Consider the following 23,802-nt stretch of genomic DNA (forward strand, 5'->3'; position numbering starts at 1 on the left):
TTTTGGCAAGAGTTATCTACGATGCAGGTCGCTACTTCTTCAACGAAGACTCAATAACGTCGATCCTTTATTAAACTGCCGAACATTCCCGACTTCTCTTAACCCTTCATATCCTGTACTTCGATGAAGTCTTCACTCTCCAATGTTACTGAAAAGATACATTAACAAACCCAGCAGCGATTGTCAAACTGCTGGCTCAGACTTCTGTATCTTACATTAGAACATAAAACTCTGTTTAAAATCAAAACTGCGTCATACTGCAAATACACAACAGAAATGGAGACACAGGCGAATGTTCTAGCTGGAAAACTAAAAAACTAAAACTGCGTCATTAGAGGTCTTCCCTTTTATACCCGTGGTGAACATGTCATCACATGACCGCACATCGGCGGGAAAACTACATCAGGTGACCTCCAAAAGACCATTACATCATTCTCACAAGAAAGTCACAAGGTCTCCTTGAGGTATTTAACAGCTGTAGTGTTCTATAATTCTGTGACTGTAAGGACAGCTTCTATCCTGCTGTTTTAAGCTGACATCAGCACTGTTGCAACTCAAGAATGTGTGTTTAGCCCACCGTTCTACTCTCCCTGCACCCATGATTGTATGGCTAGGCGCAGCTCAGACACCATCTATAAATTTGCCAATGACACAGCCACAATTGGCAGAATTTCAGATGGGTATGAGGAGGTGTACAGGATTGAGATAGATCAGCTGATTGAGTGAGGTCACAACAACAACTTTGTACTCAAAGTCAATAAGATCGAGGAATTGACTGAGGACTTCAGAAAGGGGAAGCCGACGGAACATACACCCATCCTCATTGAGGGATCAGCAGTGGAGAAGATGAGCAGTTTCAAGTTCTGAGAGATGTATCTCTGAAGATCTACCCTGGGCCCAGGATAACAGCAGCTATATTTCGTTAGGAGTGTGAGGAGACTTGATATGTCACCAAACACACTTGCAAAGTTTTACAGTTGTACTGTGGAAAGCATTCTAACTGGTTGCATCACCATCTGGTATGGGTCATGGTGGGGGCACTGTACAGGATTGGAGGAACCTGCAGAAACTTTTAAACTTGGCCAGCTGCACTGTGGACACTAGCCTTCCCAACGTCGGGACATCTTCAAAGGGCGATGCCTCAAAAAGTGACATCCATCATTAAAGACTCCTGTCACCCAGGACATGCCCTCTGCCCTCTTCAACTACGACAAGATGGACCCCTGGCCTTATTGTCTGCCTACACTCTACTTTCTCTATAACGGTAACACTTTTTCTGCATTCTGTTGTGGTTTCCCCCTGTACGACCTCAATGTACTGTTGTAATGAAGTTATCTGTAAGGATGGTTGTTTACTGTCAATTTAATTTTTAGCTTAATAATCCAATTTAACCAAATCAAGAAGTCTTCACCTTATGTTTATTTATTTTGTTTCTTTGTCTCTTATTTCTATTTGCACAATTTTAGTTTTTTTGCACATTGGTTGTTTGCTCTTCTTGTGTGTGGCTTTTCACTGATCCTGTTGTGTCTCATTGTATTTACTGTGAATGTGCTTGTTGTGTGTGGCTTTTCACTGATCTTTTGTTGTGTCCCATTGTATTTACTGTGCATGCCCGCTAAACGCCTTCTTCACCACTTTATCAACATGTGACACTGAAACGTGTACCTGTACCTCCCGGTCTTTCTGTTCTACAACACTGTCCATTGTGCTATCATTTACTGTGTAAGCCCTGTCCTGGTTTAACTCATCAAAGTGTAACACCTAGCACCTATCCAGGTTTAATTCTGTCTGTCATTCCTTGGCCCACATCAGCAGTTGATCTTGATTCTATTGCAATCTTAGAAAACCCTTTTCATTGTCCACTTTATCACCAATTTTACTGTCACTTACAAACTTGTAGACCATTTGACAACATTTTCGGCCAGATTATTAACATAAATGACAAACAACAATGTTCTCAGCACCTGCAGTATGTATTTCTTCCTCTGATTACTCAAAACTATTGTGGGCCCTATAATACATACCCAGCTAACTGATAATCCCCTTCTTATCTCTAATAATGAGGGAACGTATCACTTCCATCCAAACTACTCTGCATTAGCTTCCTGTATCTTTTAGAATTGACCTTAAAATTCTCTTACTTGTTTTTAAGAGGGACAGAAAGACAGAGACAGAAAGTGAGAGAGATAGGAAGAAAGACAGAGAGAGGGAGAGAGAGGGGGAGGGGGGAGAGGGGGAGAGAGAGAAAGACAGGGAGAGAGGGAGAGGGAGAGAGAGAATGAATAGTGGACAATGAGGGATCTGGATCAGCTGGAAAAATAATCTAAAAAATGACAGATGTAATATAAAGCAGACAAATGTGAGGTGTTGCACTTTGGTAGGACCAACCAGGTAGGATTTACACAGTGAAAGGTAGGGCACTGAGGAGTGTGGTAGAAGTAGAACAAACAGCTCTGTGAATACAGGTCCATAATTCATTTAATGTAATGTGACAGGTAGATAGGGTCATAAAGAATGCTTTTGGCACATTGGTCTTCATAAATCAAAGTATTGAGCACTGGATGTTATGTTGAAGTTGTAGAAGACATTGGTGAGGCCTAATTTGGAGTATTGTGTGCAGTTTTGGTCACCTACCTGTAGGAAAGATCAGAATCAGAATCCGGTTTTTTATCACCGGCATGTGACGTGAAATTTGTTAACTTAGCAGCAGCAGTTCAGTGCAATCATAATCTAGCAGAAGAAAAATAATAATCATAAATAAATAAATTTCAGTATATGTATATTGAATGGATTAAAAACCATACAAAAAGCAAAAATAATATATATTTGAAAGGTGAGGTAGTGTTCAGGGAAACAACAGGAATTCTGCAGATGCTGGAAATTCAAGCAACACACATCAAAGTTTCTGGTGAACGCAGCAGGCCAGGCAGCATCTGTAGGAAGAGGTGCAGTTGACGTTTCAGGCCGAGACCCTTCGTCAGTACCCTTCGTTAGTCCTGACGAAGGGTCTCGACCTGAAACGTCGACTGCATCTCTTCCTACAGATGCTGCCTGGCCTGCTGCGTTCACCAGCAACTTTGATGTAGTGTTCATGGGTTCAATGTCCATTTAGGAATCAGATGGCAGAGGGGAAGAAGTTTTCCTGAATTGCTGTGTGTGCCTTCAGGCTTCTGTACCTCCTACCTGATGGTAACAGTGAGAAAAGGGCATGCCCTGGGTGCTGGAGGTCCTTAATAATGGACGCTGCCTTTCTGAGATACCGCTCCCTAAAGATATCCTGGGTACTTTGTAGGCAAGTACCCAAGATGGAGCCAACTGAATTTACAAGTCTCTGCAGCTTCTCCCAGTCCTATGCAGTAACCACTCCACCCCCCCCCCCCATACTAGACAATGATGCAGCCTGTCAGAATGCTCTCCAAGGTCCATCTATAGAAGTTTTTGAGTGTATTTGTTGACATACCAAGTCTCTTCAAACTCCTAATGAAGTATAGACACTGTCTTGCCTTCTTTATAACTGTAAATAAGGTTGAAAGAGTACAGAGAAAATTACAAGCATGTTGAAATGCTTTTTAAAAAAGGAGAGAGAGAGAACCTGGGGAATTATAGACCGGTTAGCCTAACATCGGTGGTGGGGAAAATGCTAGAGTCAGTTATCAAAGATGTGATAACAGCACATTTGGAAAGTGGTGAAATCATCGGACAAAGTCAGCATGGATTTGTGAAAGGAAAATCATATCTGACGAATCTCATAGAATTTTTTGAGGATGTAACTAGTAGAGTGGATAGGAGAGAACCAGTGGATGTGGTATATTTGGATTTTCAAAAGGCTTTTGACAAGGTCCCACACAGGAGATTAGTGTGCAAACTTAAAGCACATGGTATTGGAGGTATGGTATTGATGTGGATAGAGAATTGGTTGGCAGACAGGAAGCAAAGAGTGGGAATAAACGGGACCTTTTCAGAATAGCAGGCAGTGACTAGTGGGGTACCGCAAGGCTCAGTGCTGGGACCCCAGTTGTTTACAATATATATTAATTACTTAGATGAGGGAATTAAATGCAGCATCTCCAAGTTTGCGGATGACACGAAGCTGGGCGGCAGTGTTAGCTGCGAGGAGGATGCTAAGAGGATGCAGGGTGACTTGGATAGGTTGGGTGAGTAGGCAAATTCATGGCAGATGCAATTTAATGTGGATAAATGTAAGGTTATCCACTTTGGTGGTAAGAACAGGAAAATAGGTTATTATCTGAATGGTGGCCGATTAGGAAAAGGGGAGGTGCAACAAGACCTGGGTGTCATTGTACACCAGTCATTGAAAGTGGGCATGCAGGTACAGCAGGCGGTGAAAAAGGCGAATGGTATGCTGGCATTCATAACAAGAGGATTCGAGTACAGGAGCAGGGAGGTACTACTGCAGTTGTACAAGGCCTTGGTGAGGCCACACCTGGAGTATTGTGTGCAGTTTTGGTCCCCTAATCTGAGGAGAGACATTCTTCCCATAGAGGGAGTACAAAGAAGGTTCACCAGATTGATTCCTGAGATGGCAGGACTTTCATATGATGAAAGATTGGATCGACTAGGTTTATACTCTCTGGAACTTAGAAGATTGAGGGGGGATCTTATTGAAACGTATAAAATTCCAAATGGATTGGATAGGCTAGATGTAGGAAGATTGTTCCCAATGTTGGGGAAGTTCAGAACGAGGGGACACAGTTTGAGGATAAAGGGGAAGTCTTTTAGGACCGAGATACAGAAAAACTTCTTCACACAGAGAATGGTGAATCTGTGGAAATCTTTGCCACAGGAAACAGTTGAGGCCTACTCCTGTACCTATTTTCTATGTTTCTATGTTTCTATGTTGTCAAGTCTGGAGGAGCTGAGTTATAAGGAGAAATTGAATAGGTTAGGACTTTATTCCTTGGAACATCAAAGATTGAGAGATTTGATAGAGGTATACAAAATTCTGAGGGGTATAGACAGGGTTAACGCAAGCAAGCGTTTTCCACTGAGGTTGGCTGGGACTACAACCAGAGGTCATGGATTAAGGGTGAAAGGTGAAAAATTTAAGGGAAGATGAGGGGAAACTTCTTCAATCAGAGGGTTGTGAGAGTGTGGAATGAGCGGCCAATGCAGTGGTGAGTGCAAGCTCAATTTCAATGTTTAAGCAAAGTTGGGATAGGTACATAGATGGTAGGGGTATGGAGGGCTCTGGTCCCAGTGCAGGTCAATGCTTTCAGCATGGACTAGATGGGCCAAAGGGCCTGATTCTGCATTGCATTTTTCTATGACTCTACATTTTGAGTACTGTTTATATTATAGATCATACCTGAATTGAAATTATTACACAGGTGTGACAAATACCACTGATTACGGAGTCCAATCATCGGCGAATCTGAAGTTCGAGGCCTGGGGATGGGGATTGGTGAATCCTGGTGTCGATACCGAAAATCGATTGGAAGTCCAGAGATGGAGGCCCTGGGTCTGTGAATTCATTGCAAATTCAATGGGGGCTGAAGGCCTTCGTTTGGCGGACTGTCCGTGTGTGTGGGTGGGACGGTGGGTGGATTTGAAGAAGGAAGGGGGCTTGCTTTGCTGTCGTTGTTCTTCCGCTGAACATTAAGGGAATGCAGACAGGCTTTCACAAACTTTTGCACAGTACTGTATGTATGCCTACGCCAGCAATAAACTTGAACTTGAAGCCATTTCTCAATAATTAGAATACTGATCATCGAAAAGTTCAGCACATTGTAGACCCTTCGACTAATAATGTTGTATTGACCAATATAAATCTACACCACAATCAGTCTAACCCAACTGTTCCCTCTTACACAGTCCTTAGCCTTCCATTTTTCTTACATCCACATGCCTATTGGAAAGTCTTTTAAATGATGTTATTATAACAACCTCCACCATCTCCCCTGGCAGTACATTCCGTACACTCAGCACTCTCTCTGTAAAATACCTACCTCTGACATCGCCTGTAAACTTTCCTCCACTCAGCTTAAAAGGATGTCCTCTGGTTTTAGCCATTGATGATCTGGAGAAGGGGTATTGGCTGTCCATTCAGTCTATGTCTCTTATCATCTTGTACCCCTCTATCAAATCACCACATTCTTCGTCACTCTGAAGAGAAAATCCCCAACATGCTCATTCTTTCCTCGTAAGACATGCTCTCTAATCCAGACAGCATCCTGGCAAATCTCCTCTGGCCCTTCTCTAAAGCTTCCACTCCTATAATGAGGGAACAAAAATTGAATGCGGAGTTATTAATTGGACCTATGGAGGTGGGAGGAAGTGAGGAGTTTGGTTTCAGGTTGGTGGTGATCCCATTGAATGGAGGAAGAGTCTTTCTTAGCGGGGTGGGGGGCTCAGTATCCTGTTCTTATGCCCTACCTCCCAGTCAGCAGAGACTGCTCACGCACTTCGTTTTCATCCAGATGACAGACTGGAAACACTAAATTGGTGGAGTATTGAACTTGTTCCTACCTACATTAAGATCGCTGAGAAGATCAGAATAATCCTTTGATCCATAAGATATTTCAGTTTTTGCTGCTGGTCCTCCATTCCCAGCCGGGAATCCTGGGGGCCTAGAGCTGGACTTCAGATCTGTTGAGTGACCAACAATAGCGGAGCCTTAGTCAGCGTTTCCTCGTTTACATAAAAGAAGCACGAGTAACATCCAAAGGCAGAGTAATTGGTGGGAACTTGGCATTGATTCACAATATACACAATCCACTAGTCTCACCAGATCCATGCCAGTGCCTATTTCGCACAAAAACCACCGCGAATTTTACCCCATCTCAGTTTACCAGCATCACTTTCTACCACATTAGACCAGAAGACATAGGAGCAGAATTAGGCCATTCAGCCCATTAAGTTTGCTCAGTCATTTAATCATAGCTAATTTATTTTTCCTCCCATCCCATTTTCCTGCCTTCTCCTCATAACCTTTGACACCTGTATTAATCAAGAACCTATCAACCTCTACTTTAAGTATACCAAATGATCTGGTCTGTATTGCCATTTGTGACAATGAATTCCACAGATTCATCATCATCAGGCTAAAGAAATTCCCCCTCAACTCTGTGTTTTTTTAAATTACTTATTGAAACAGAAAGCAGAGGAGGCCCTTCCCGCCGTTTGAGCCATGTCACCCAAAAATCCACAAATTAACCCTCGCCTAACCATGGGACAATTTACAATCACCAAATATTACATCTTTGGACTGTGGGAGGAAACTGGAGCACCCGGAGGAAACCCACACGGTCATGGCTAGAACATACAAACTCCTTACAGCCATTGGTAAGAATTAAAACCAGGTCACTGGTATTGTAAAGCCAATACACCATATGCCTTCTTAACAACACTGTCAACCTGCACAGCAGCTTTGAGCGTCCTACGGACATGGGTCCCAAGACCTTGCTGATATGCCACACTGCCAAAAGTCTTACCATTAATGTTATATTCTGTCTTCAAATTTGACCTACTGAAATAAACCTTTTCACACTTCTCAGCCCAGTTCTGCATCCTTTCGATGTCCCGCTGTAACCTCTGACAACCTTCCAAACTATCCACAGCACCCTCTACCTTTGTACCATCAGCAAACTTACTAACCCACCCTTCTACTTCCTCATCCAGGTCATTTATAAAAATGACAAAGAGGAGGGGTCCCAGAACAGATCCCTGCAGAACACCACTGGTCACCGACCTCCAGGCAGAATATGATCCATCTACAACCACCCTTTGCCTTATGTAGTCAAGCCAATTCTGGATCCACAAAGCAAGATCTCCTTGGATCCCATGCCACATTATTTTCTGAACGAGCCTCGCATGGGGAACCTTATCAAATGCCTTACTGATATCCATATACACTACATCCACTGCTCTACCCTCATCAATGTTTTGTCACATCCTAAAGAGTTCAGTCAGGTTCATAATGCATGACCTGCCCTTAATAAAGCCATGCTTACTATCCCTAATCAGATTATGTCTCTCCAAATACTCATAAATCCTGCCTCTCAGGAACTTCTCCAACAACTTACCTACCACTGAAGTAAGACTCACTGGTTTATAATTTCCTGAGTTATCTCTACTCCCTTTCTTGAACAAGGGAACAACATTTGCAACCTTACAATCCTCTGGTACTTCTCCAGTCCCTATTGATGATAAAAATATTATCGCCAGAGGCCCTGCCATCTCCTCCCCAATTCCCACAGTAGCCTGGGGTATATCTCATTTGGTGCCGGCAACTTATCTAACTTGATACCTTTCAAAAGCTCCAGCAATCCTCTTTCTTAATGTCTATACACTCAAGCGTTTCAGTCCACTGTAAGCCATCACCGATTACCAAGGTCTTTTTCTCTGGTGAATACTGAAGCAAAGTATTCATTAAGTACCTCCGCTACCTCCTCTGGCTCCATGCACATGTTTCCACTCTCACTCCTGATTGGTCCTATTCTCACACGGCTCATCCTCTTGCTCTTCACATGTAGAATGCCTTGGGGTTTTCCTTAATCCTGCTTGCCAAGGCCTTCTCATGGCCCCTTCTAGCTCTCCTAATTTCATTCTTGAGCTCCTTCCTGGCACCCTTGTACTGTAATTTTCTAGAGCTCCAGCAGTACCTAGTTTCTTGAACCTTTCATAAGCTTTTCCTTTCATCTTAACTAGATTTTCTACATATGTGTCCACCATGGTTCTTTTACTCTACCATTGTTTCCCTGCCTGAATGGAACATACCTATGCAGAACTCCACGCAAATGTTCCCTGAACATATGCCACATTTCTGCCGTTCATTTCCCTGAGAACATCTGCTCCCAATTTCCTGCCTAGTAGCATTATATTTCCCCCTACCCAAATTAAATGTTTTCTCAAATTGTCTGCTCCTTTCCCTCTCTAGCACTATGGTAAAGGAGATAAGAGTTACGATCACTACCTCAAAAATGCTCCCTCACTGAGAGATCTAACACCTGACCAGTTTCATTTCCCAATACCAAATCAAGTACAGCCTCTCCTCTAGTTGGTTTATCTACATATTGCGCCAGGAAACCTTCCTGAACACACTTAACAAACTCCACCCCATCTAAACCCGTTCCTCTAATGAGATGCCAGTCAATATCAGTAAAGCTAAAATCACCCATCACAACAACCTGATGATTATTGCACCATTCCAGAATCTGCCTCCCCATCTGCTCCTCGATGTCTCTGTTACTATTGGGTGGTCTATAAAAAATACACAGCAGAGTTATTGCCCCTTTCCTGTTTCTGACTTCCACCCACAATGACTCAGTAGACAATTCCTCCATGACTTCCTCCTTTTCTGCAGCCGTGATCTATCCCTGATTAGCAGTGCTACTCCCCCACCTCTTTTGCCTCCCTTCCTGTCCATTTCGAAACATCTGAAGCTGGGCACACTCAGCAGACATTCCTGCCCCTGAGTCACCCAAGTCTCTGTAATGACCACAATAGTTCCACGTATTGGTCCATGCTCTAAGATCATCTGCCTTCCTTATGATAGTCTTTGCATTAAAATAGGCACACCTCAAACCATCTGGTGGAGTGCTTTTTTGCTCTATCATCTGTCTATCCTTCCTCATAAACTCCCTACAAGCCGTCACTACTTGTGCACCAACCTCTGGCTGTTCACTTTGGTTCCCACCGCCCTGCAAATCTAGTTTAAACCCTCCCCAATACCATTAGCAAACCACCCTCCCAGGATATTGGTTCCCCTCCCGTTCAGGTGTAACCTGTCTCACTTGTACAGGTCACCCCTTTCCCAGAAAAGGTTCCAATGATTGAAGAACCTGAAACTCTGCCCCCTGCACCATCTCCTCAGCCACTCGGTCATCTGTGCTATCTTTCTGTTCTGACCTTCACTAGCTCGTGGCTCTGGGAGTAATCTGGAGATGACCACCTTGAAGGTCCGGCCCTTCAGCCCCCTTCCTAACTCCCTCAACTTATCGCGTAGGACGTCTACCCTTTTCTGCCTCGGCCTTTTCCTGGGTACTTCTGTAACAATACGTGGGACCACGTAGATGTGGCTGTGGTTGACGCATGTTTTTGATCATTCATTTTTTCAGGATGCAGGTGTGACCCACAAGGCTAGAATTTAACTGGTTGCATCACCATCTGGTATGGAGGGGGCTCTGCACAGGAGAGGGAAAAACTGCGGGAAGTTGCAAACACAGCCAGCTCCACCATGGGCACCAGCCTCCCCAGTACTGAGGACATCCTCAAAAGTTGATGCCCAAGGTGGTATCAATCATTGAGGACCCCCATCACCCAGGACGAACACTCTTCTCATTGCTACCATCAAGGAGGAGGTACAGGAGCCTGAAGACACACTCAAAGTTTCAGGAACAGCGTCTAAATTTCTGAATGGACAATTAACCCATAACCTCACTATTTTTCTTTTATCTTGCTCTCTTTTTGCACTATTCTTATTTAATTTAATTATATATATTTCATTCCAGTTTGTCATTTTTTAATGTATTAAAATGTACTGTTGTTGTATAACAACAAGTTTCATGACATATGCCAGTGATATTAAATCTGATTCTGACTAATTATCGCTTTTGAGTAGACCACGACGTGCCACATTCTTCAACCTCTGAAGCCCTTCAGAAGGTCCTGCTGTAATGCCGAGGGGCAGAAAGATGCAGAATTTAGACCCTGGAATGATGAGGAAACGAAGGTTTAATTCCATAGTGAGTTGGTGTGCACCATGTAGAGGAACCCCACAGGCGGTGATGTCCTCTTGGCTACCTTTCTGTAAAATGGGAGGTGTTATCAAAATACAAAGCAAATTCATTATCAATGTACGTACATATCACCATATACTAATTTGAGATTCATTTTCGTGCGGACACTTGAAAGAAAATAAAGAAATACAGTAGAATTTATTTCTATACCAAACAAGGACTGACAAACATCCGATGTGTCAGAGGACAATTTGTGCAATCATAAATTAATAAAAATTAACGCTGTTATAGAGTCCTTGAAAGTGAGTGAAGTTATCTACACTGGTTAGATGCTTGCTGATTTCCTCCAGCATTTTGAATTTCCAGCATCTGTAGATTTTCTCTTGTTTGTGACTGGGTTACGAGTCTTTTGGTTGAAGGGTAATAACTGTTCCGGAAACTGGTGGTGTGGAACCTAAGGGAGCAGTGAGAAGAGAACGTGGCCTGGATGGGGTCTTTGCTCATTGATTGGACTTTATTCCTTGGAATATAAAAGGTTGAGGGGATAATTGATAGTGGTATACAAAATTATTATGTATGGATAGTGTAAATGCAAGCAGACTTTTTCCACCAAGGTTGGGTGGGACGACAACCAGAGGTCATGGGTTAAGGGTGCAAGGTGAAAATTTTAAGGGGAACATGAGATGGAAACTTCTTCAATCAGAGAGAGTGTGGAACAAACTGCCAGCACAAGTGGTGCACGCAAGCTCGATTTCAACGTCTAAGAGAAGTTTGGATAGGTACACATGGATAGTAAGGGTATGGAGGGCTATGGTCCCAGTACAGGTCGATGGGAGTAGGTTGTTTAAATGGTTCCGCATGGACTAGATGGGCTGAAGGGCCTGTTTCTGTGCTGTACTCTTCTATGATTCTATGCTGCTTTCTTGTGACAGCATTCCTTGTAGAGTTGCTCAATGGCAGCGAGGGCGCTACCTCCGATGGTCTGGGTCGTTTTCCTTAAACTTTCTGTAAACTTTTTCATTCCTGAGCATTGACGATTCCATACCGGGCCTTGGTGTTATATGTCACCATACCCCACTGTGCAGCTATGGAAGTTTTAGGAAAAATTAACTGCAGTGCGTTTTGTAGATGGCACACGCTACCGCCTCTGTGGGTGGGGCAGGAGGGAGGTGGGCTAGCAAGAGAGCCGCTTTGCTGTCAACTTGGTGAGTTTGATAGGCGCCACACTCATCCAGGCAAATGGGAAGCGTACCAGCACACTGTTCGGGTTTGGGGTGGTAGGTGAGTCATTTGCTCTGGGTTACCCGACCTCTCGGCTGCTCTACGCATAGGGAGGATCAATTTGAGTTATTTAGCCTGTGCTGATTCGCTCTGGCCGGTGAGCTCAGGGAAACTCGGCGGCGATAAAATTCAGAAGCAGCCGGAGTTGCGCGAATTTGACCACCGATCGCTCTCGGCCAATCAGAGGCGTCCTGGGCTCGCACGACGTCACTTCCCGGGCCTGCTTCCCTCCGTTGCCGGAGTTACAGGAGGTGAGTGGGATTTGGAGGTATGATCCGGCCGGGGTGGCTGGAGTGGGGTCTGCGAGGTCGGCCGGGGCTCCGGCAGAGGGATTTTGGCAGTGGGGTGGGAGTGTCAGGGCTGGGAGCCGGGAGAAGGTGCTTCGGGCTGGGTGGCCGCGGTCGCAGAGGTGGTGTGGCTGCAGGGCCCGATGGTGGCGGGCAGGGGGGACTGAAGGCTCCCGGTGACGGTCTTTTGTAGATGAGGAAATTTATCGGCTCAATGCACACACTCCCCGCCGCCTTTTCCTCCTGGCTGTTACTTCCCCGCCCCTTGAACTCGGACCCTTTCCCCACCCACGAGGTAAATACAACTTGCTCCAGCCCCCCCCCAACCCGCTTCCCCTTCGGGATGTGGGGGTGACGGTTTTCCATCCTTGGGGCTGTGTGGGGACATCTCTCAATCTGCTGTGGGAGGGGACATTATCGATGTTTCCTCTTGTTTGGGGCAGGAGAGTGGGAAAACGGTGGCTGGGATCTTTCACTCTCATTTTAATTTTGTTTCGGGAGATTGGCTGGCACCTTGGCACCATCTGGTTTGCATTCGCTGGCTGGATGTCCCATTCTTCCAGCCAGTGTATGAAGTGCCGGGTGCTCGTGGATCTGGCCCTATTCGAGACACTCAAGCAGTTGAAATTCTGGAATGAACTGGAACCGTGGAGTCGTTTAAAGAAATCTCAACCCCTCAGGCTGATATACATTATATCACTGGATATGTTTAAAGAAGAGTAGACAATTTTTTTTGTTAGATCAGGCAATTGTGGCACAGGAGATCGGACTTTTGGCAAGTCATTCTCCTCCGCTGAATCTTCTAACATACCCCTGCCAAAGGAATTTATGGTAGTCAGTCAACCTATGCAGTCTTTGATGTGGGAGAAAACAGAACTACTGGGGGAAATGCATTCAGCTACAGAGAAAATATACAGGTGGAATACAATGTCAGGATAGTGTCATCAGGACTGCTTTCCAGTTTTCACTGCAATTATCTATTCCAAGGAATTTTGTATTTTCATTTTCTTTAGTTTGTGATCCCACTGTTGGAATCCCAGTCAATTAGCATTACATCAGTGCCTACTCTCAGCCTGAGGTCCTTTTCTCCCAGTGCCCTCTCACCCACGTAGGTAGGAATCTGATTCCCTTCAGAAAATGTAGCTGTTGAATTCTTTGCTTGGTGTCAGTGCTCACATAACCAGGACTTGTGATATACACCAGATGCTCATATGACCATCCACCATCTACGCCTATGGCTTCACGAGACCTAGATCGGGGGGCTAATCTGCATGCTAGCTGAGACCCTTCATCAGGACTCGTAGGATTTCATCAGCTCCTGGTGAAGGGTCTTGGCACGAAACATTGACTCTTTATTCCTCCTCTGCCTGATATGCTGAGTTCCTCCAGCATTTTGCATGCATTGATCTGGAATAAAAATTTAACAGGTTCAGTCGGGTTAGGCTGCATCTGGAGTTATTGCGTTCAGGTTTGGTTGCACCACTATAAAAGTGTATGGGCCCTTTTGACCCACATTGTTGCTATAAAGTAAAGGTATCTGTTAGTCTTGCGAGACCATGGATCTGCGCCTGGAAAGTCTTCACTCTCCAGGGCGCAGGCCTGGGCAAGGTTGTATGGAAGACCAGCAGTTGCCCATGCTGCAAGTCTCCCCTCTCCATGACACCGATGTTGTCCAAGGGAAGGGCATTAGGACCCATACAGCTTGGCACCAGTGTCGTTGCAGAGCACTGTGTGATTAAGTGCCTTGCTCAAGGACACAACACGCTGCCTCGGCTGGGGCTTGAACTCACGACCTTCAGGTCGCTAGTCCAATGCCTTAACCACTTGGCCACGTGCTATATAAATACCCTATATAAACATATCCAGAATCAGTCTAACTTTTTTTCCCTAAACAGCCCCTAACCCTTTTATTGCATCTGTGTGCCTATCTAAGATACTTCTAAATGATCACTATTGCATCATCTGCTGCCACTATCCCCGCAGTACATTCTAGGCACTTGCCGCTCTCTGTGCACAGAAAAAAAAAGTACAACCTACCTCTGACATCTTCCTAAACTTTTAAGGGTGTCTTCTGGTATTGGCCATTGTGCCCCTGGGTGGAAGGGCTCTGACTGTCCACCCTACCTGAGTGAGTGAGGCCTCAAACAGCCGGGGTCAACCATGGATGTTGTGTCCGAGCTGTCTAGATACGCAAGCACGGACAGTACGATATGGAGCACAAGCTGTTGCCCACGCAGTAGCCTCCCTCTCTCCATGCATTGGATGAACCCACGGAGCGGCAGAGGTCTGTGCAGTATGGTACCAGCAGCGTTGTAGGAGATGCCAGTCTGTGTTGAGCTGGGCGTAGGGCTACCTTAGGGACTCCAGCTCTGGATTGTCCCCACGAGTTTACTCCAGAAGCCTTCCCCGTGAGTGGAATAGCTGCAATGGAGGTTGGAGATCAGAGTTTTTCTTCCAGGTGAGCTGTCAACCACGTCAGATGAGCCCCACCTGCCCAAAGCGATGAGTTTTAAGATGCCAGTAACCCGCCTTTGCCCCTTCTGTCAGTAGACGCGGTTCTGCCAGGCTTAGTAGCTGAGCTACACGTGAAAGCCAGGAGCTGGACTCGGTTGTCAGAGGCTGTTTGAAGCACATACCATCGGGAGTATTTCATGGGTAGTAGGAGCTTGTCCCCACTACTACCCTTGCCTATAACAACAACTCCATCTATGTTGCTCATAATCATACATAACCATATAACAATTACAGCACAGAAACAGGCCATCTCGGCCCTTCTAGTCCGTGCCGAACTCTTACTCTCACCTAGTCCCACTGACCTGCACTCAGCCCATAACCCTCCATTCCTCTTCTGTCCATATACCTATCCAATTTAACTTTAAATGACAAAATCGAACCTGCCTCAACCTTTTCTGCTGGAAGCTCGTTCCGCACAGCTACCACTCTCTGAGTAAAGAAGTTCCCCCTCATGTTACCCCTAAACTTTTGCCCTTTAACTCTCAACTCATGTCCTCTTGTTTGAATCTCCCTCACTCTCAATGGAAAAAGCCTATCCACGTCAACTCTATCTATCCCCCTCATAATTTAAAAATTTTACATCTTCAACAAGTTGCCTCTTATTCTCCTTTACTCCAAATACAAAAGGCCCAGTCTCTTACAGAAGGATATCAAGGGTTTGGAGAGGGTGAGGAAGAGGTTTACCGGGACACTGACTGGATGACAGGGTATGTGCTATGAGGAGAGGCTGGACAAGCTTGTTTTCTCTGAAGCGCTGGAGGTTGGGGTGGCAGGGTGGAAATGCATCTCTACCAAAGGAGGTGTAAGGTGCTTGTTTCCTCCACTAGCCTGCAGGTCACTCTTGGGCAAGAGATAGCACCCGCTTAACCCCTCGATCAGGTCCTATTCCGCACTGTATCTCAATTATAACAATAAAATATTAATTACTTCTGAAAACCCTACACATATGAGAAGAATAGGAGGATGACATGATATATTTTACTTACATGTCCTGTACATTAATGGAGTGGAACTGATGCTTGTGGGCAGTATGGGGTGAAAAACCGGTCCATCCAACTACCCCACATAGTCAGGAGACCTTATCAACAGAATCAAAGCTCTTCACCCCCACCTTCACCTCTTTTCCTTCAGAGGAGAGCCAAGAAGTCAACGCTATTCAGGGAAAGGAAAATTCAACAAACTGTGAATCAGTAGTTTGCAGATTTTTTTGAATTAAACTCCTCTGGTAAAATATCCATTGTATTCCTGCCTCCTCCTGCCCATTGGCACCTGATGGTATCACAGGCAGGGGCTAAGCAGCCTTATTGCTGGGACAAGTAAAATCCTGAATTTTTTTTGGTGAATATTCTAAGTAGCTGCAATATCATGAAAGTCTAGTGGGTCTCCTGTGACCTCTTCCCCGTCAGAGCAGATTGGAAAGCCAAAGTCAGTTTGGAAACCACTAGACTACAGTGCCAAACTATTAGACTTCAGTTGCAAAGCATGGAAAGCGGAACTTTGATGGTCCCTCCTTGCCAACCATATGGCTTCCTGAGCTAATCCAATTTGCATTTGGCTCATATTCCTCAATCTTTCCTATCTGTCTACCTGTCCAAATGACTTAAATGTTTATAAATTTACCTGCCAAACTATCTACTGCCACTGCTTTCCAAGGTATCTACCACACTCTGCATAATAATAAAAAAAAATTGCCCCCTCACATCACCGTTCAAGTTCTCCCCTCTAACCTTAAAAGTACGTCCTCTGGTGTATTTGTACACCGAGGAGTTGTTTGATGACTGCTCTAATGTAATGTTCCTACTTCTCTCCACCACCCTCTCCCAGACCCCTCCCGAACCACCCCTCCAGTGCTGAGTGCCAAAAGCTGCAGCATGAACTCCAGTGATGAAGGCAGCAGGACACCGACGGTAACTGATCTTATTTTTCGTTAGGAATTTGCTGGTGGGCCCCTTGCTGTGTCAGCTGACCTGATGCAGTTCATGATTCTTAGTGAGTGGCCTTCCACTAATCTCTTCGCACTAAGCACCGAAGGTTAATTCATTCCTTGATTATCTGCACTCCTCTTTCCCACTTTCCTGTTTTCCTCGAAGTAAATGTCACTCCCAACAGACCCACCAGCACTGACATAGAATGTTTCAGCACCATAAAGGCCCTTCAGCCCATGAGGTTCTGCTGAACTTTTAACCTATTGTAGAATCAATCTAACCAAACCATTTCCTCTTCCATTACCTTCCTTTTTCCTATCATTCTCTGCCTATCTAAAAGTTTATTAAATCTCCCTAATTTGTCTGCCTCTACCACCATCTCTAGCAGGTACCTACCACTCCCTCTGACATTTCTCCTATCCTTTCCTCCAATCACCCTAAAATTATGCTCCCTTCTATTAACCACTTCTGACTTGGGGCAGAAGTCTCTGGCAGTCCACTTGATACCTCTTATCATTTTGTACACCACATCAAGTCCCCTCCTATCCTTACTCGCTCCAAAGACAAAAGCCTTAGCTTGCTCAGTTTATCTTCATAAGATACGCCTATAGTTCAGGCAGCATCCTGGTAAATCTCCTCTCCTCCTCTGTAAAGCTTCCACACCTTTTCTATAATGAGGTGACCAGAACTAAGGATAATGTGTGGTCTAACCAGGGTTTTATATTGTTGTGGCTATGTCTTGTGAAGGTGATCGAGTTTTAACAGTGATTAGTGAAGATGGTAGAGAAACTCTGAAATCTGAGAGTCAAGCAGAGGTGTTCTTGTATTTTTCATATTCTTTTACACTATGGACTTGGTGGACCAAATTGTCATCTTCTCTGCTGTCTCAGTTAGCAATCTTCTTCCCACCACACATTCGCTACAAGCATACATGCGGCATGCAAGAGAATTCCAAGAAGAATGGTTTTCCACAAATAATTCTATAAACAGATACATAGACCTCGAACGCATTTATAAGCCAATGCGGGTAAAATTCCAGACAGCAAAATTCCCTCGCGAGGCGGAAGGTCCCGATGGAGTACCTGGTAAGGCTCTGAAAACCAACTGGAGGGAGTATTCAAGGGCATTTTCAACCTCTCACTGCTACAGGTGGAAGTTTCCACTTGCTTCAAAAAGGCAACAATTATACCAGTGCCTAAGAAGAATAATGTGGGCTGCCTTAATGACTGTTGCCTAGTAGCACTCACATTGACAGTGATGAAATGCTTTGAGAGGTTGGTCATGACTAGACTGAACTGCCTCAGCAAGGACCTGGACACATTGTAATTTGCCTATCGCCACAATAGGTGAATGGCAGACACAATCTCAATGGCTCTCCATGTGGACAACGCAAACAACTATGTCAAGATGCTGTTCATTGACTATTGCTCAGCATTTAATACCATCATTCCCATAATCCTGATTGAGAACTTGAACCTGGGCCTCTGTACCTCCCTCTGCAATTGGATCCTTGACTTCCTAACCGGAAGACCACAATCTGTGCGGATTATATTTGAGATAATTCTCCTCTTGTTTGTATTTATGCTCCTTTTAAATCAATAAAAAGATTGATAAAGAAAGAATCTGTGTGGATTGGTGATAACATATCCTCCTTGCCGACGATCAACACTGGCGCACCTCAGGGGTGTGTGCTTAGCCCACTGCTCTACTGTCTATATACACATGACTGTGTGGCTAGGCATAGCTCAAATACCATCTATAAATTTGCTGATGATCAACTATTGTTGGTAGAATCTCAGCTGGAGCTGAGAGGGCGTACAGGAGTGAGATATGCCAACTAGTGGAATAGTGCCGCAGCAACAACCTGGCACTCAATGTCAGTAAGACGAAAGAGCTGATTGTGGACTTCAGGGAGGGTAAGATGAAGGAACTCATACCAATCCTCATAGAGGGATCAGAAGTGGAGAGAGTGAGCAGCTTCAAGTTCCTTAGTGTCAAGATCTCTGAGAATCTAACCTGGTCCCAACATATCGATGTCGTTATAAAGAAGGCAAGACAGCGGCTCTACTCTATTAGGAGTTTGAAGAGATTTGGCATGTCAACAAATACACTCAAAAACTTCTATAGTTGTACAGTGGAGAGCATTCTGACAGGATGTATCACTGTCTAGTATGGAGGGGCTACTGCACAGGACTGAAAGAAGCTGCAGAAGTTTGTGAATCTAGTCAGCTCCATCTTGGGTACTAGCCTACAAAGTACCCAGGACATCTTTAGGGAGCGGTGTCTCAGAAAGGCAGCGTCCATTATTAAAGACCTCCAGCACCCAGGGCATGCCCTTTTCTCACTGTTACCATCAGGTAAGAGGTACAGAAGCCTGAAGGCACACACTCAGCAATTCAGGAACAGCTTCTTCCCCTCTGCCATCCGATTCCTAAATGGACATTGAACCTTTGGACACTGCCTCACTTTTTTAATATACAGTATTTCTCTTTTTGCATGTTTTTTTAATCTATTCAATGTACATAATTTACTTGTTTATTTTTCTCTTCTATATTATGTATTGCATTGAACTGCTGTTGCTAAATTAACAAATTTCACATCACATGCTGGTGATAATACTGATCCTGAGTTTGCCACGCAACCAATCAGCAATGACATCCCCTCCCTACATCACAATTGATTTTCCATAATGACGACCAATCAACTTATTGATAAGTATATAAATACCAAACTTTCAGAGGACACACCACAAATGAAGAGCCTCCTTGTATGGTCACAAAACTTTTGCAAATGGATTGCCAAGATCGGAGAACAACTCAACCCAACCATCAACCTCCCGAGCTACACATTTTCCAAGTTATTTCCAATTCCCCACAACTCCCCAGATTCTCCTAAACTCAGGATAACTTAATGTGATGAATTAACCTGTAAAATTGGTTTATTTGTTAAAAGGATCTGTTGGTTTCCCGGTGTATATGACATAAATTTCTCTTGGGCTTCTATCCGGGTCCAGGTGTCAATTTTAACTGACGTTTCAAAGACAAACTCATTATGCTCATCAGGGATGATGCCTAGGCATGTCTAGCCCAGAGATATAGATACACCCCCATTGTTCGTCTCTCCTGATTGGTTAGTCCTCAACCAATCAGGTTTCTGCTGGCCCGCCTTGTTTAAAGTAAGACTAGAGAATGAGAATTTCAGCAAAGACAAAGATTGTGCTCTAAGTAAGAACTGGAATACAATCTGTGGCCTGTCTGGATAAGGCCACTTAGTTTGGAGGAACTAAGCCTTGTATTCTGTTAGGCTAGCCTCCGACCTGATGGCATGAACATCGATTTCTCAAACTTCCAGTTATTGCTTCTCTCCCCCCTCCTTCACCATTTCCCATCCCCTTTTCCCTCTCACATGTTATCTCTTTGCCCACCCATGGCCTCCCTCTGGTGCAGCTGATCTCTCCCACCCGTCCCCGCCACCTTTTCTTTTTTCTTTCTTCCATGGCCTTCTGTCCCTTTCACCAATCAACTTCCCAGCTCTTAACTTCATCCCTTCCCCTCCAAGTTTCACTTATTGCCTGGTGTTTCTCTCTTCCCTCACCCCACCTTTTAAATCTACTCCTCAGCTTTTCTCCTCCAGTCCTGCAGAAGGGTTTCGGCCTGCAATGGTAAATGTGTGTTTTTTCCATAGATGCTGCCTGGCCTACTGAGTTCCTCCAGCATTTTGTGTGCATTGCTCAGATTTCCAGCATCTGCAGATTTTCTCTTGTTTGTATACCTGCAGTGTTTGTGTGATCCTCTAAGAGCACAAGATACAGGAGCAGAAATGGGTCATTCTTCCCATTGAGTCTGCACCAACGTTCGATCGTGGCTGATTTATTATTCCTTCTCAACTCCATTTTGCTTTCTGTCAGTAACCTTTGCCTCACCTACTAATCAAGAACCTATCAACCTCCGCTTTAAATACGCCCAGTGACCTGGCCTCTACAGCCGTCCATGGCAACGAATTCCTCAGATTCTCCACCCTTTGGCTAAAGAAATTCCTTCTCATCTCTCTTCAAAAAGACATCCTTGTATTCTGACACTGTGCCTTCTGATCCTAGAGTCTGCTACTACTGAAAACATCCTCTCCATGTCCACTCTATTCAGGCCTGCTGCTCAGACCCTACTCTTGATTTTATCATGAATAAGAGATATTAAGGGTGTTAAGGGGGCTTGGTGGAGGATGGTGGGAGGTACACATATGAGGTGGTGGTGAAAATAAAATGGAACAGAAAGATCTAAATGCTGTCACAGGAAAGCAGCATCCATCATCAAGGACCCCCACCACCCAGGACAATTGTTCCCTGAAAATGGAGACACTTGTAGAGAGTGGTGAAGAAGGCATTTGACATGTCTGCCTTAGTCACTGAGTACACACGTAAAGTCATTGAGTTTGCACCTAAATTCAATTGAGCAATGCTGTCAGTAAACTGAACTCTTGTCTTGTACAGCCTCAAGATGATGCAAGTTGCCTCAGAAATGATGGGAGGCCTCCACAAAGTGGTGCCAAAGAAGGTAAGATGTTTTTGTGATGGGAATTGGGAAGGGTATCATGGCAGGGATATTGATAACTTGAATAATGGGCTGAACAACACTACCTGGCCACTATTGATCACATCTCATAAGTGAAATTACGAAGGAAGCAGAGCAGGCCACTACTTCCTTAGGAGTTTGTGGAGCTTTGGCAATGACGTCTGAAATTGTGACAAACTTCTGTAGATATGTAGTGGAGAGTATATTGACTGCCTGTATCATAGCCTGTTATGAAATACCCAATGCCCTTAAATGGAAAATCCTACAAAAGGTAGTGGATATGACCCAGTTCATCACAGGTAAAGCCCTCACCACTGTTGCAGGAAAGCAGCATCCATCATCAGGGACCCCCACCACCCTGGACAACATGCTCTCTTGCTGCTGCCATCAGGAAGACGATACAAGAGCCTCAGGACTCTCACTATCAGGATCAGAAACAGTTATTTCCCATCATCTATTGGGCTCTTGAACCAAAGGGGATAAGTTCATTTGCCCCACAACCAATCGACTCACTTTCAAGGGCTCTTCATCTCATGTCTTGATATTTATTTATTTATTATTAGTAATTTCCTTTTGCATTTGCAGATTTTTGTCTTCAGTCTGGTTGAACGCCCAAGTTGGGCGGTCTCTCATTGATGCTGATATGGTTATTATTATATGGATTTATTGAGTATGCCCACAAGCAAATGAATCTCAGGGTTGTATATGGTGACATATCTGTACCTTCATAATAAATTTACTTTGAAATTTTTGTCTGTAAATAGAGCCATAGAGTATTCCCACATGGAAAGTCCAAGTCTAGGACCAGAGAACATTGCCTCAGAATAAAGTGATGTTCCTTTAGAACAGATTTAGACAGACAGTGGTGAATCTTGAATTAATTGTCACAGACAGCTGTGGAGTTGGATAGGTTCTTGGTTAATAAAGGTGTCAAAGAGATAGCAGAAGAATCGGGTTGATAGGGAAATTATTCAGCCATGATTGAATGGGAGAGCAGAGTTGATGGGCCGAAGTGCCTAATTCTGCTTCTGTGTCTTATGGAAGCAGATTATTTGGCCATGTTCATTCATGCTGATAAAGTTGCCTACCTGGATATGATCTTTAACATATTCAGTGACAACAGCATTGTCTCCATTTTTGAACATTTGTATCTCAGAATCAGGTTTAATATCACTGGCATATGTCATGAAATTCATTGTTTTACAGCAACCGTACATTGCAATACATCATAATAAACTATGAATTAGGATAAGAAATAGACAGTAGAAGTAGTGGAAAAAAGAAAAAAAAATATAGTGTACATGGGTTTATTGTCCGTTCAGAAATCTGATGGTGGAGAGGAAGAAACTGTCTGTTTGTCTGTCTGTCTGTTTGTCTGTCTGTCTGTTTGTCTGTCTGTCTGTTTGTCTGTCTGTCTGTCTTCAGGCTTCTGTACCTCCTCCCTGATGGTAGCAATGATAAGAGGGCATGTCCCGGGTGATGAGGGTCTTTAATGATGGACATTGACGCACCACCTTTTGAAGGTGTCCTTGATGCTGACTGTGGTCTTCCAGTGAGGAATTCAAGGATCCAGTTTCAGAGAGAGGTACAGAGACCCAGGTTTTTGGCTCTTGTTGATTAGAACTGAGGGTATGACGCTGTTGAACACTGAGCTGTAGTCAGTAAAAAGCAGTCTGACGTAGGGAATGCTATTGTCCAGGTGATGCAAGACAAGTGGAGAGCTGGTGAAATTGTATCCACTGTAGATCTATCGTGGCAATTAGCAAACTGCAGTCGTTCCATATACTTCAGCAGAAGTTGATTCTAGGCATGATCAACCTCCCAAAGCACTTCATCACAGTAGATAGTTGTTGAGGCAACTTATCTTGCCCTTCTTGTTGCCCTTTGGAAGGAATCTTTGAATGCACCGGAGAGAGTTTGAAGATGTAATTGAACATTCCCTCCAGTTGATTGGCACAGGTTTTCAGTGCCCTGCCAGGTACACCATCAAGGCCTGACACCTTGTGAGGGTTCACTCTCTTGAAAGATGTTTGAGACATTAGCGTCTGAGACAGAGATCATGGGGTTACCAGATGCTGCAGGGATTTGCATAGGTGTACTTTTATTCTCCCTTTCAAACTGCATAAAAGTGAAACATCACAGCCATTTATGATATTAGGTTTTGCCTTGTAAGAATAGACTCCAGCACACTGTCAGAGTTGACATACATCTGGCTGCATCTCCAGCTTCAATCGGAATTGTTTATTTGCTCTTTAAAATAGCCTCCTGAAGGTCATACCTGGTCTTGTGTAAGTCTGGATCCCTGGTCTTGAAAGCCACGTATCTAGCCCTCAGCAGATTACAAATCTCCTGTTTCATCCATTGCTTTTAGTTTGCGTATGTCTGGTATGTGATTGAAGGCAATCTGTTATCCGCACAATTCTTGATAGAGTCAGTGAGAACCGTGTCATATTCATTCAGATTCTAAGATGAATATTATCCAGTCTACCAACTCCAAGCAGTCCCGTGAGTGCTGCTCTGATTCCCTTCT

At 44.3% G+C, this 23,802-nt stretch overlaps 1 protein-coding gene across 3 annotated transcripts in view; it reads left to right on the forward strand.

Moving 5' to 3' along the window:
* The first annotated feature begins 11,927 nt into the window (after positions 1-11,927).
* LOC134346587 (serine protease FAM111B-like) overlaps positions 11,928-23,802 on the forward strand; it is a 37,809-nt gene continuing 25,934 nt past the window's right edge. The window contains exons 1-3 of one of the 3 annotated variants that reach the window (XM_063048020.1): positions 11,928-12,229; positions 16,604-16,686; positions 21,191-21,254. In XM_063048020.1, coding sequence (XP_062904090.1) covers positions 16,651-16,686; positions 21,191-21,254 — 100 coding nt within the window. In that variant the 5' untranslated portion in view covers positions 11,928-12,229; positions 16,604-16,650. Of the gene's footprint in view, positions 12,247-14,700; positions 14,724-16,603; positions 16,687-21,190; positions 21,255-23,802 lie in introns of those variants that run through there. The other 2 variants (XM_063048021.1, XM_063048022.1) reach the window with 2 other exon arrangements.

This window comes from Mobula hypostoma, chromosome 5, assembly GCF_963921235.1.
Source record: "Mobula hypostoma chromosome 5, sMobHyp1.1, whole genome shotgun sequence".
Lineage (NCBI taxonomy): Eukaryota > Metazoa > Chordata > Chondrichthyes > Myliobatiformes > Myliobatidae > Mobula > Mobula hypostoma.